The 12,733-nt window shown below is 44.9% G+C and overlaps 1 protein-coding gene across 2 annotated transcripts in view; it reads left to right on the top strand.

Moving 5' to 3' along the window:
- The window catches only part of ZNF423 (zinc finger protein 423), a 278,862-nt gene extending 277,958 nt beyond the window's left edge, over window positions 1–904 (top strand). For both annotated transcript variants that reach the window (XM_056862230.1, XM_056862229.1), the window contains one exon: window positions 514–904. In XM_056862230.1, coding sequence (XP_056718208.1) covers window positions 514–543 — 30 coding nt within the window. In that variant the 3' untranslated portion in view covers window positions 544–904. The remainder of the gene's footprint in view (window positions 1–513) is intronic.
- The last annotated feature ends 11,829 nt before the right edge of the window (window positions 905–12,733 follow it).

The following is a 12,733-nucleotide window of genomic DNA, read 5'->3' as shown; positions in this document are numbered from 1 at the left end:
TGCCGTTGCTCCCTGCCAAGACTTTCCCCCCTGAAAGACAGTGCGAGAATAATGTACGGTATAAGTCCAAGGGTGGTGGGTGGGTAATCCCCGAGCGGCAGAGAATATTGTTTAATTGTTACAGTTAAGGAAGTCCCAGAAGACGAGCTTCCTTGTAGAGCGTTACTACTTTGCCTGGATGTAGCGAAATCCTCCTGGCGCTACTTGGCTGGCTGGAATCCGTCCCTCCTCCCCCCTCCGCCACCGCCACCCTTCTCTTCCTTAAGTTCATGCCAGCATTAACAGATCTGTCGGTACGAAGCAAATGTGTCACGTTGGCAGCTGTTACTTAGAAGCATTTTCTCTCTTGCTCTCTCTCTCCCCCCCCCCCTTTATTGCATTTTGTTCGGTAATAATTGCAAAGCTTTTATGTCGAGTCCCGCATAAATGCGACTGAGTAGGAGTGTTCGGGTTTGCTTTCTATTATTCTGCCCCTCACGCGTGTCTCCTTTTCCCCATCTTTTTTTTTTCCAGAACCACACGTTGAGCCAGCATGCTCAGTAAGCCCCCGGCACGACAGGACACCTCTCCGCAGAAGACTTGACGGCAGCCCAGTGGGGAGGACCATTTGAACATTACATCCAATCAAAGTGTCATTTGCAACCCAGATGTAAAACTCTAATGATTTGGCCATGAGGCGCTGCTATTATAAGCAGCTGGAAATGAATATTAATGGAAGAGATTAAAAGTATTCCATGCTCAGTATTTTTTATTGTCCTGCTTAAGCCTAGTGTACTTTAAAGCTTCTGCTTCTGACTGAATTTATAGTTGCTAGATAGGAATCTGCTTTGATGCTGCTGCCCTTTGTTGCTTCTTGTATTATACTGATAGTTCAAGATTTAGAAGTGATTCCCCCTCCCCCTTTTTTTTCTTTCCTTTCTTCCCTGTTTAACTGCTTTTTTTTAATTGCAATTTTAGGTAATTGTGCATTGTGATGTGATGGCTTGGCTATTGTCTGAGTATATTTTTTTTTACACATTTTTGAAGTTTGTTTTTTTTAACAATTGAAGACTAATGCTTTGATTGGATTTGCCAGTTCACCGGACAGTGATTAAATAATAAATAAAAAAGATTAAAAAAAAAAAACCCAACAACAACTATGTAATGAATATCATCCGTTTCAGTGCGACTGGATGGTCTCTGCTTTATAAATGTGAGTTAATCTGATTGCATTAACTAATACAGTTCAATAAAGGGAATACATTGGACGAGTGTCGGGAGTCTCAATCCATCTATCGATGTGTGCGTTTCGTGTTGCTTGCTGCGGGGAGCGCGGTGTAATTTGTGTGATACAATTTTGCCAGGCGGGAGGTGTTTCCTAGGCCTGAACCTTGATACTAGTGTTTGGCTCTCAGAAATTCACGGCGGGAAAAAGATGGGTAAAAGAAAACTGAATTGGTCAAATGCAAGGTTATCTTCCAATACCATGATTAGATGATTCACTGGAACACAGTTTAATTCTTAGGAATCCTGTTATTTCAGATAGTTAGGCCAGCCAATTCTAGCCCTCGACATCTGGGAAGTGTTTGTTTCTTCTGCTGATGCGCACAAGTTGGTTTGTAGTAGAAAACAGCAGCCTGTGATTTAATAACATAAGAACATAAGAAAGACCATGCTGGATCAGACCCAGGCCCATCAAATCCAGCAGTCTGTTCACACAGTGGCCAACCAGGTGCCTCCAGGAAGCCCACAAGCAAGACGACTGCAGCAGCATTGTCCTGCCTGTGTTCCACCGCACCCAAAATAATAGGCATGCTCATAAGAACATAAGAAAGGCCATGCTGGATCAGACCAAGGCCCATCAAGTCCAGCAGCCCGTTCACACAGTGGCCAACCAGGTGCCTCTAGGAAGCCCCCAAACAAGACGACTGCAGCAGCACCATCCTGCCTGTGTTCCACAGCACCTAATATAATAGACATGCTCATCTGATCCTGGAGATAATAGGTATGCATCATGACTAGTAGCCATTTTGACTAGTAGCCATGAATAGCCCTCTTCTCCATGAACATGTCCACTCCCCTCTTAAAGCCTTCCAATATATGATATGAATGGGGAAAAGGTATGGAGAATGAGCAAATTCAGGTGCCACTTTGCATCTATAATGAGTGGGCAGAATGGCCCTGGCAAGGGACGGTTCTGGAGAGGATGGAGCCCAAATAGCACATAGTCTTGGCCAATCGGATGGAAGGGACCATGCTGAATCACCTGTTCCTGTGATGAGCCAGCTGGAATGACTATAGAGGGAAATGCTTCTGAGAGGGGAGGCACCTCCATCATAATATGCACAGAATCCATTTGTCCTGAGCCCCAGGAACCTCCCGCCAACTCAGGACCTCTCGATGTGGCTCCCTCACCTTGTGGGGGCCTGGCCAAGCCCGCACAACAGTGGCTGGACCCAGGAGACCCACCTGCGGGACGAGATGCTGGTGGGCCCGTCATGCCGGTGGGAGGAGAGCCAAGAGGATGCCATGACCCTGGACAAGGCCTGGAAGCTCCAACCCACCTCCTGCAGCTTAAGTCAGGGCAGAAGGAGAGATTGAGGACGGGCCTGGAGCACACCGCCTGTCTCCCAGCCATCGCTGTGGCATTTCTGCCAGCAAGAGATGGCATGGGCTGACGGGGAAGAGCTGGACAGGGAGAGCCCTTTCTACACTCGGAGGGGCGGGGCAGAGCTAGAGGGGAAAGGGGTGGAACTTTCCCCATAAATTAGGAAGAATTTTCTGACAGGAAGAATTTTCTAACAGAGCGGTTCCTCAGTGGAACAGACTTCCTTGGGAGGTGGTAAGCTCTCCTTCCCTGGAAGTTTTTAAGAAGAGGCTAGATGGCCTTCTGTCAACAGTGCTTATTCTATGCCCTTAGGCAGTTCATGAGAGGGCATCTTGGCCATCTGGGCATGGAGTAGGGGTCACGGTGTGTGTTGGGGAGGTAGTTGGGAATTCCCTGCATTGTGCAAGAGCTTGGACTAGATGCCCCTGGCGGTCCCTTCCAACTCTATGATTCTATGCTTCTATAAAATTGGGATGGGAGGCCAGGGAGGAGTGGAGACTAGCTGCTGTCTGAGAGCCAAGAGAGAAGGTTCAAGGGACATAATGCATCAAGGGAGCTCTGAAAGTGCGAAGGAGTGGAGTTAACTCTTCCCACCCATTTCTGAGTCCCAGCAGCCGACCAACCCAGAGGGGGAAGCTGGGTCCCTGCCATCGCCAAGGGTGGCTGACTGACAGCAACCTGGATGTATCACAGACCCGCCACAAGGCCTGGGAGACCTAGGAGAAGCGCCACACCATTTTTTTTTTAGGGATGTTTTTTTTTTTAGGATGGATTTTTCAAACAACTGTTGATCCTCCCCCATCAAACGGCTCTTTGGATCAAAACCCATCCCATAGAAGATCACATGAGCTATCTGAAAATAATTCAAATTGTTTGGTTCATGTAACGTTTCCCATTTTAAGAAACCCCTTCAAAACAACCCTGTTGTGTGCCAAAAGATGAATTTTTTGAATGTTTTCGGTTTTCGACATGCCGAAGGCTAGTTTGAAGGATTATCTGATTTCTCCCTATGGTTGTAAATGTGTTTAAACATTTCTTTTTGCACACAAAAAAGCCAGTTTTAAAAAGACTTCATTTATCGTGTTGTTTTAGTGGTCCATATGCTTTGCACGCAGAAGGTATCTGGTTCAATTCCTGGCATCTCCAGTTAAAAATTTCAGGTAGTAGATGCTATGAAAGACCCCTACTTGAGACCCTGGAGAATTGCTGCCAGTCTTAGTAGACAATCCTGACCTTGATAGACCAATGATCTATCTCAGGATAAGGCAGTTCCATCCATCCATGTGAGACATTTATCAAAATTTAGTGACAGATTTTCAAAGTATTTACATCTTTTCACAACGGTTAGACTCCTCTCCCCCGCCCCTTTCATACCTTACAATTGCAAACTTGGTCAAATTCACTGCTTTCATTAAAGGAACCCAAACACAAGTTCAGGGTTTCAACGTATTTAAGAAATTCCCTAGATATGCAACAACAACAAAAGTTCAATTGTAATTTTTTTTTACTGAGGAGGAAAAAAAATCCTAAAATGCCCTGATAAGATGTGGACAAGTTCATTATCCAGAGAAGATGAAAATCAGTTCAGGTGGAGAAAATCAGGGAAATGGGAAATTTGCCTATTTAAACCCCTGAGACTTGGAGGAGGTGGATTTGGGTTAGGGAGAAGGAAAATTTCCCACTTATTTCACTCTCCCCCAAACCTGTGACAGGGCCCTTTGTAACCAGCATGGTGGTTAAGAGCAGTGGTTTGGAGCGGTGGACTCTGATCTGGAGAACTGGGTTTGATTCCCCACTCCTCCACATGAGTGGTGGATGCTAATCTGGTGAACCGGGGTTGGTTTCCCTGCTCCTCCACATGAAGCCAGCTGGGTGATCTTAGGCTAGTCACAGCTCTCTCAGCCCCACCTACCTCACAGGGTGTCCGTTGTGGGGAGGGGAAGGGAAGGTGATTGTAAGCCGGTTTGAGTCTACCTTAAGGGGTAGAGAAAGTTGGCATATAAAAACCAACTCTTTTTCTTCTGAAAAAGTTAACCTTTGAGTGGCTATCATGAAGACTGTGAAACGGGTCCTCAAAACAAGGCCGGATCTTCTTCATGCTCTAGGCACTCGCTCAAAAATACTCAGCCATGTTGGATGACAAGGACCAATGGTTATAAACTACCCCAAAGGAGGTTTTGTTTAAACTCGAGGAAGAACTTCCTGACAGTGAGGCATGTTCGACACTGGAACACTCTCCCTTGGGAGGGGGTGGATCCCTTCATTGTTGGAGGTTTTTCAATAAAAATTGGATATTTACTTGTTGGGGATATTATAGTTGTAGTTCCTTCATTGGCAAGGGGTTGGAGTAGATAACTCTGGTGACACCTTCCAATTAAATAAACGCATATTTTTGAAATTTAAAATACTTTCAGAACTGACCTTGTTAATTGCCCTCAGGATATTAAGACCAGCTGAGAACAAGTTAAAGATGGGGAGAGGACAACGGGGTTGGGAAGTGGGGTTGCTGAAGCCTGTAATAGTTTCCTGAAATTGGAGATTTGGGCCGAGAGGGAAAGTGAATTTGCCAGCTGTTTCTACCATGCCCCATGGGTGTCCAACATGTTGATTTCAAATCCTGAACAAAAGTGCCCTCTTCAGTCAGGGGACTCCTCGGTACAGATCCTTTTTGATTGTCCTTACGTGTACCAACTGAGGCTAAAATGGATTATACCTAGGGTTGCCAGGTCCCTCTTCTCCACTGGCGGGAGGTTTTTGGGGTGGAGCCTGAGAAGGGCAAGGTTTGGAGAGGGGAGGGACTTCAATGCCATAGAGTCCAATTGCCAAAGCGGCCATTTTCTCCATGGGAACTGATCTCTATCGGCTGGAAATGTGTTGTAATAGCAGGAGATCTCCAGCTAGTACCTGGAGGTTGGCTATCCTAATTATACCATGTTTTAACAAATGGTCCACATCTTCTCGAGCAACTTTGGAGCAAAAGGTTCAGTTCCTCTTAGAGGACTCTGACCCTCAGCGTACTTACTTTGTTGCTTGTTTTCTGGACATACTTACTTTGTTGCTTGTTTTCTGGAGGCGGCAGAGAAGAGTCGAAGGGAGGTGTTTTTGGAAATGGATCTTAGTTAAGTTTTATGGTTTTATTGTTCAAGACCTCGGTCTAAGAACAGGGGGAAAGAAAGAAAGCAATGTTGAATGAGGGAGAGAGAGAGAGAGAGAGAGAGAGAGAGAGAGGTGTTATAAAAATAAACTTTTCCAATAAGGTCCTCCATACAGTGTTGCTGATGTGGGCTTTGATTTCAGCAATGCGAGAGCAGCACATTGCCAGCATTTGCACATGTTAAACACCAGCCACAGTTAATGGTTTTTTACACTTAAATTTATCTACATAATTACATGTCATGAGAACAATTATAAGTGCCCAGAGGGATAATTATAAGATATCATTAGACAACTTCAGAAGTCATTTCTGTACCGTCAGTTTTTATAGGGTTCTGTTTTGACTTAACAGAACGGCGCTGCCGACATCGTTGCATTTCCCGCAATTTTGCGATGAAATATTTAAAGAAGGTGCTATGAAAAAAAACCCACACGATCGTTTTGACTTGACGAATGGGGCTTTCCGAGAGCCTTTTACATACATGTGGCAGATCTTGGAAAGACAAAATGCAAGATATGTCAAGGAGAGTAGTTGAAGTCGCATATATTTGTAGAATTTGAATTGCAAAACTTGGTAATTCCCTCCGCTTTATTTATAAAATCAGATTTTTTTGTTTGTTTTACAATTTCCTTGAAGAAAAGTTTGGACTTTGGGAATGTCGTATGTAAAGAAGTTGGTGACTTTTGCCACAACTTGTTCTATGAGGACCGTGACTGGGAAGCATGTGAGGAACCTAGGGTTGCCAACCTCCAGGTAGTAGCTGGAGATGTCCTGCTATTACAACTGACCTCCAGCCAATAGAGATCAGCTCACCTGGAGAAAATGGCCGCTTTGGCAATTGGACTCTATGGCATTGAAGTCCCTCCTCAAACCCCATCCTCCTCCGGCTCCACCCCCAAAATCTCCTACTGGTGGCGAAGAGGGACCTGGCAACCCTAGAGGAACTTCGTTTTAACCAAAGAAGTGTTTGGGAGGAGACTTTCTAGCAACTTCCATTTGTCTGTCTTCCCCATATTCTGAGTGTCCGGGCTGCTCAGTGCTAAAAAAATGCTCTTTCTACTTTGTCAGAATCTGACATCCCTGTACTGAATTAGGAGCATAAGTCCCTATCTGCCTATTGAGCACTGATGATGGGGAAATGGTTTCCCACAAATTCAGTCATCTAAAAAAAAATCTATATCTGGAAAGAAATCAAAATGGGGATGGGAGGGAAATTAACAATGCCAGGAGTTAAATAATTACCCTGTCACCTACAAGATTCTGAACAAAATATGAAACTTGGCTCTGTTAACGAACAGTAATTTAACCACTTGAGAATGTTCTCAGTGTGGAATCAAAGTTATTTTATTTTAGATTGACATTCATTTACATGAACAAATTTGCTTTGGGATGGGCAAATAAATGTCATTTATAAAAAAAACAAGCTTGTGAATTTTATTCTGCGTGTAGTTGTGAATGCATGACTCACTTGTCCTTTGGGTCTCCTTCAGGTCCCTCAAATAGCCTTTGTTTTTCTTCTTTCAAAAAGCAACAGTTCTCTGACTTAAAACCAGCTTCTTCTCATGTATGGTCTTGGATGACTATACTGCTCTGTTCTGTTCTGTACTGCTCTGTTTTGGTGTATGAGTTGCTCCATTTTTTTTTAGCCTTCACACCACAGTACTGAAGAGAGCCAGCGTGGTCTAGTGGTTAAGAGTGGCGGCTTGGAGCGGTGGACTGTGACCTGGAGAACCGGGTTTGATTCCCCACTCCTCCACGTGAGCGGCGGACGCTAATCCGGTGAACTGGGTTGGTTTCCCCACTCCTCCACATGAAGCCAGCTGGGTGACCTTGGGCTAGTCACAGTTCTCTTAGAGCTCTCTCAGCCCCACCTACCTCACAGGGTGTCTGTTGTGGGAGGGGTGGACAATTCGGAGTGTGATGGCTGTTTCCAGCAAGAATTCTTTTCTTTCTTTTTTTGTAATATGGGTAATATTTATTGATAATAGCAATAACAGTAATGATGTATTATAAATAACAGGAATAAAACAGATAATTAACTATGAATTTGTGGGGGGGGGCTCCTTTGATTAACAAATTGCATCTTATTTTGTACATTATATATAAATAGGAGACAAAAATACCTCCCTGCTTTCCCAGCAAGAATTCTTATTGGCCACATGGACCCATGCCAAGGACATGTTCTACCACTCATCAACAGAAGGAATTCAGAAGCACGCATGGAGTTGCTTTATATTTACTTTATTGGCGGGATGTTATTGGGGCGTTACTTTCGAACACCACGGGATCAATGTGTCTGAATTTGTGGATCCTCAGCTCTTTGGGTTTCACCTCACTACATCTTATTTTGCCCATTGTATTCTGGCCCCAGGGCTAAATTTTTGGCAGGAATATTATCCTGTATTAATACACACTTGGATGCGGAGAAAATTACATTTCTGTTATCTGATATTGATGCATATGCATCATATAGAGTCTCTTTGTTTGCTCTTGCAGCAAAGAAAATAAGGTCTAATGTGGTATTGGAAAGAGCAGCTACTTATCTTTTAAACCGAAATGTTTTAGTAAATTCCATTATCTATTTTAATATTTTATTTGCTAATCCACTGCATTTGTATTATTAATTATTTGTTTCAGTAAATTGTGATGGCCAATGGCTATATACAATAAACATTTTCACTGACTTCTTACTTTAATGATACTGCTCATACAGCCAATTCGGCTCTGAACAGCGTCACACTAAGACAAGCTGCTTTATACTGAATCAGACCATTGGTCTATCAAGGTGAGTATGGTCTACTCTGACTGGCAGCGGTTCATCAGGGTCAAGGAACTGAACTTCAGACCTTCTACATACAAAGCAGATGCTGTACCAGTGAACCATGAGCCTGGCCCATGTGCATTGCGAGGAAGAAGAAGAAGAAGAAGAAGAAGAAGAAGAAGAAGAAGAGTTGGTTTTTATATGCTGACTTTCTCTACCACTTAAGGAAGAATCAAACCGGTTTACAATCACCTTCCTTTCCCCTCCCCACAACAGTCACCCTGTGAGGTAGGTGAGGCGGAGAGAGTGTGACTAGCCCAAGGTCACCAAGCTGGCTTCCTGTGTAGGAGTGGGGAAACCAATCCAGCTCACCAGATTAGTCTCCACCGCTCATGTGGAGGAGTGAGGAATAAAACCCGGTTTTCCATATCAGAGTCCACCGCTCCAAACCACCGCTCTTAACCACTACACCACCCCATATTTCTTAGTACATTTTGTATCTTTCTTGGGCATCCTTTTGCTACCAATCACATATCAGATAACTATACTACCTAATCTGACTACTGAAAATAATGTGATGTAGAGATATAATCAAGAGAACACCAATCTGGACACTTGGTCCTCATTTACAGATCCTTATGCTCAGGTTAACAGCATTTCCCCCTCTTGATCGCTCTTCCCCATAGTATTTATCTGCAAACAAAATGCTCAAAAATATAGATATTAGCAGACTTCCCTGAGAAGCATTTGCTCTCCTGTTGTTTCCTTTCCCCCTTCCGCTTTGTGTTTTCTTTTCACCCCTCCCCAGCTTGTTTTATACAGTCTTTCTTCTTCGAACATTAATACGTGTTGCATGCGTAGTTGTAATCTATGTTATTAACAAACTCAAATGTAAAATAATAATAATAATAAGTGGCATTTTCCCCCAGCATGCCTGAATGATAATGTGTGGATTGGCCCTTAAACTTCGCGGCTATTGGGAAGCAAGGTGGGGGTGAGGGGGGGTTCTTCTGGAATTGGTAGGTTTTGAGGAACATCTAAAGGAGGACTGCGAAGCCGTGCCATGCTGGCGCCCCAGAACACAGCTGCACATTTTAGCCAGTGTAGGGTGTGTTTTTTTCTTCACATGGGAAATGCAAAATACCAATTTAAGTGTCACTTCTGAGAACGGGCTCTAAGTAAGGACAGAGCGCCGCAAGCACTTAGCAAAAAAACCATACACACGGTTCTATTGAGGAGCCCGCGTGTTTCCCGACGGGGAGCTGTCGGTGACAAATACCAAAGTTCAAACTATGCCGCTATAGGTGTTTTAAAAAGTCAAGCGGCAAGTTTCATACTGCTGGCCTTCTAACCGGGTAATAAAGGACTAGGGAGAGAGTGGAGTTCAGACCCCATGAGGCGCAAAGGCTTAAGTATTCCAGCGCATAATTCAGTCTATTTTTTGATCCTTTTCTCTTGCTCAGCTTTCTCCGTATAAAGATCTTTAATTTGTGCCCGGCCTGTTGTGTTCTTCGATTCCACTCCCTTCCACCCTGCTTGGTAGCCCAAAGAGCACGTGGGGGATAAGTGCCGGTTGAGGTGCATGCAGCTAGAAAGGGCTCACAATGGAAGTCAGAAAGCTGATGTTTAGCCGGGCAATGGGTGTGACAAGGCTTCAATGGACAATTTAGGGGTGGAACGTCAGAAGAATGGAGGGGTCGGCTATCAGACCCAGCGGGTGGTGTTCAGCGGGCTTACAGCGAGCCTGGCCTTCCTCGCGGGCAGCCGCTTGTCTTAATAAGCACCTTTGTCAAATTGCGTCTTGCAAGCCTATTAACGCCATGTAATCCTATCTGTAAGAGCAAAAGGAAGATTGCAACCCTCCTGGCCAGTTTCCGTTGGAGCCTCTAGTACAGTGGCCACCGCCTCCTTGGTTCCACAAACTCAACCCCAGCACCCCCTACCCTAGCCTATAAAAAGGATTATTCAAAATAGCGGTTTGCATGACTCACTAAAGAAGATAATACAATTTCAAAACAGTAACAATTGCACATCCATTCAAAATCAAATTAAAATTCTTTAGTTGAAATGTATTCAACAAAAATGATGAACTTGATCTAGTGGTACCAGCAAAGATTCTGATAGTTTCCACCAAATTTGCCAGCGTGGTGCCATAACTTGATCTATTGTAAATCAGTGAACAGCACGATTGAAGGGGCCCACCTCTAGCGCCCCCTGCTGCCCCCTTGCCTCTTAGTGCCCCCCTAGGTCATCCCACCGCCCCCCAGGGGGTGGTACTGCCCACTTTGGGAACCACTGATCTAGTACTTGCTGGGATTCTTATGAAGAATGCTGGACTTGTAGGACCTGGGACTGATCCAGAAAGGTGCTTCCGATGTTATTAAGTAGGAGTGCATCAGGCAAGCGGAGGGGGCTGTTGAAGTTGGTGGTACACTAGGAAACTCCCCGCTGCATTGTGGCTCCCAGAGATGAGATGTTGTGGCCCGAAATCCATCTATCTCCGCCTGCGATAACAACAAAAACGGTGGTTAGGTATGGTCTAGCCATGATTCATGCTGCCGTACAAGGACACATGAACACATGAAGCGGCCTGATACTGAATCAGACCTTTCCCCCCATCAAGATCAGTATTGTCTACTCAGACGGGCAGCAGCTCTCCATGGTCTCAAGCGGAGGTCTTTCACATCACCTACTGCCTGGACCTTTTAACTGGAGATGCCGGGGATTGAACCTGGGACCTTCTGCATGCCAAGCAGATGCTCTACCACTGAGCCACAGCCCCTAATATTGCTTTGCATTACTGATGATATGCCCATGTCATCCTGTGAAGACATAACTGACATCCTAAGCCTGCACTCTTATTTTGTAAGTTAAGAGCTCATAGAATCACAGAGTTGGGAGGGACCACCAGGGGCATCTAGTCCTACCCCCTGCACAATGAAGGAAAATCACAACTACCTCCCCCCACACCCAGTGACCCCTACCCCATGCCCAGAAGATGGCCAAGATGCCCTTCCTCTCATGATCTGCCTAAGGTCATAGAATCAGCATTGCTGACAGATGGCCATCTACCCTCTGCTTAAAAACCTCCAGTGAAGGAGAGCTCACCACCTCCTGAGGAAGCCTGTTCCACGGAGGAACTGCTCCAACTGTTAGAAAATGTCTAGACGGAAACTCTTCTGATTTAATTTTAACCCTTTGGTTCTGGTCCGATGTTCTGGGTCAACAGAAAACAACTTGGCACCATTCTCTATATGACAGCCCTACAAGCTCTGTCCATGATTTCACTTGCCAGGAAAAAAGGATGCTCCAAGTATGAAAATAAGGAGCAGCAAACAATTTACCATTGAATAAAATGTTTAGGGTGACTGGAGAATATTTTGGGGTGGGAGTGGAGGTGAATCCAGCACATGGGCCACCGAAAACTCATCCTTGCACTAGATGACTTGATGTGGCTACTTCATAGAGCATGAAAACAACTTTTTTAAAAAATGAACTAAAACATGGGGAAAATTCTTCAGTGCTCTTTGCTTTAGCATAGGGGGTTATGTCTGATTATCTGGTTATCTCGCATGAACGCATGAAGCTGCCTTCTACTGAATCAGACCCTTGGGTCCATCAAAGTCAGTATTGTCTGCTCGGACCGGCAGCAACTCTCCAGGGTGTCAGGCAGGGGTCTTCCACATCACCTGCTTGCCTAATCCCTTTAACTAGAGATGCCGGGGATTGTACCTGGAACCTTCTGCATGCCAAGCAGATGCTCTACCACTGAGCCACAGCCCCTCTGATGCTCTATCTTTGTATTGTGTAAGGAAGGGCTGTGGCTCAGTCACTGAGCATCTGTTTTGCATATTGGAAGGTACCAGGTTCAATCCCCGGCATCGCCACCTGAAAGCGGTAGTTAAAGGTGGTGGACGATGGCAAAGACCTTGACCTGAGACCCTGAACAGATGCTAATGGTTAGAGAAGACAATAGTGGCCTTGATAGACTCAACAGAAGGCAGCTTCATGTGTTCACCAAGAATGCTGTCATGACTGATTCTATTCTCAAGGCATTCTGATCATGATCAGACCCAAGGAAAGGGCTGGAACCACCTTGTGATGGCATCAAAAACATGGAGCCTGAGATCCTGGGTGGCTTTCTGAGAAAACATTTTTTCTCAAATGAAAAAGAAGAAGAGTTGGTCTTTCTATGCTGACTTTCTCTACCACTTAAGGAAGTATTAAACTG

Source organism: Euleptes europaea, chromosome 17 (genome assembly GCF_029931775.1).
Source record: "Euleptes europaea isolate rEulEur1 chromosome 17, rEulEur1.hap1, whole genome shotgun sequence".
Classification (NCBI taxonomy): Eukaryota; Metazoa; Chordata; class Lepidosauria; order Squamata; family Sphaerodactylidae; genus Euleptes; species Euleptes europaea.
Note: the sequence above shows the minus strand (reverse complement) of the source record. Positions and strands in the feature narration are given on the sequence as shown.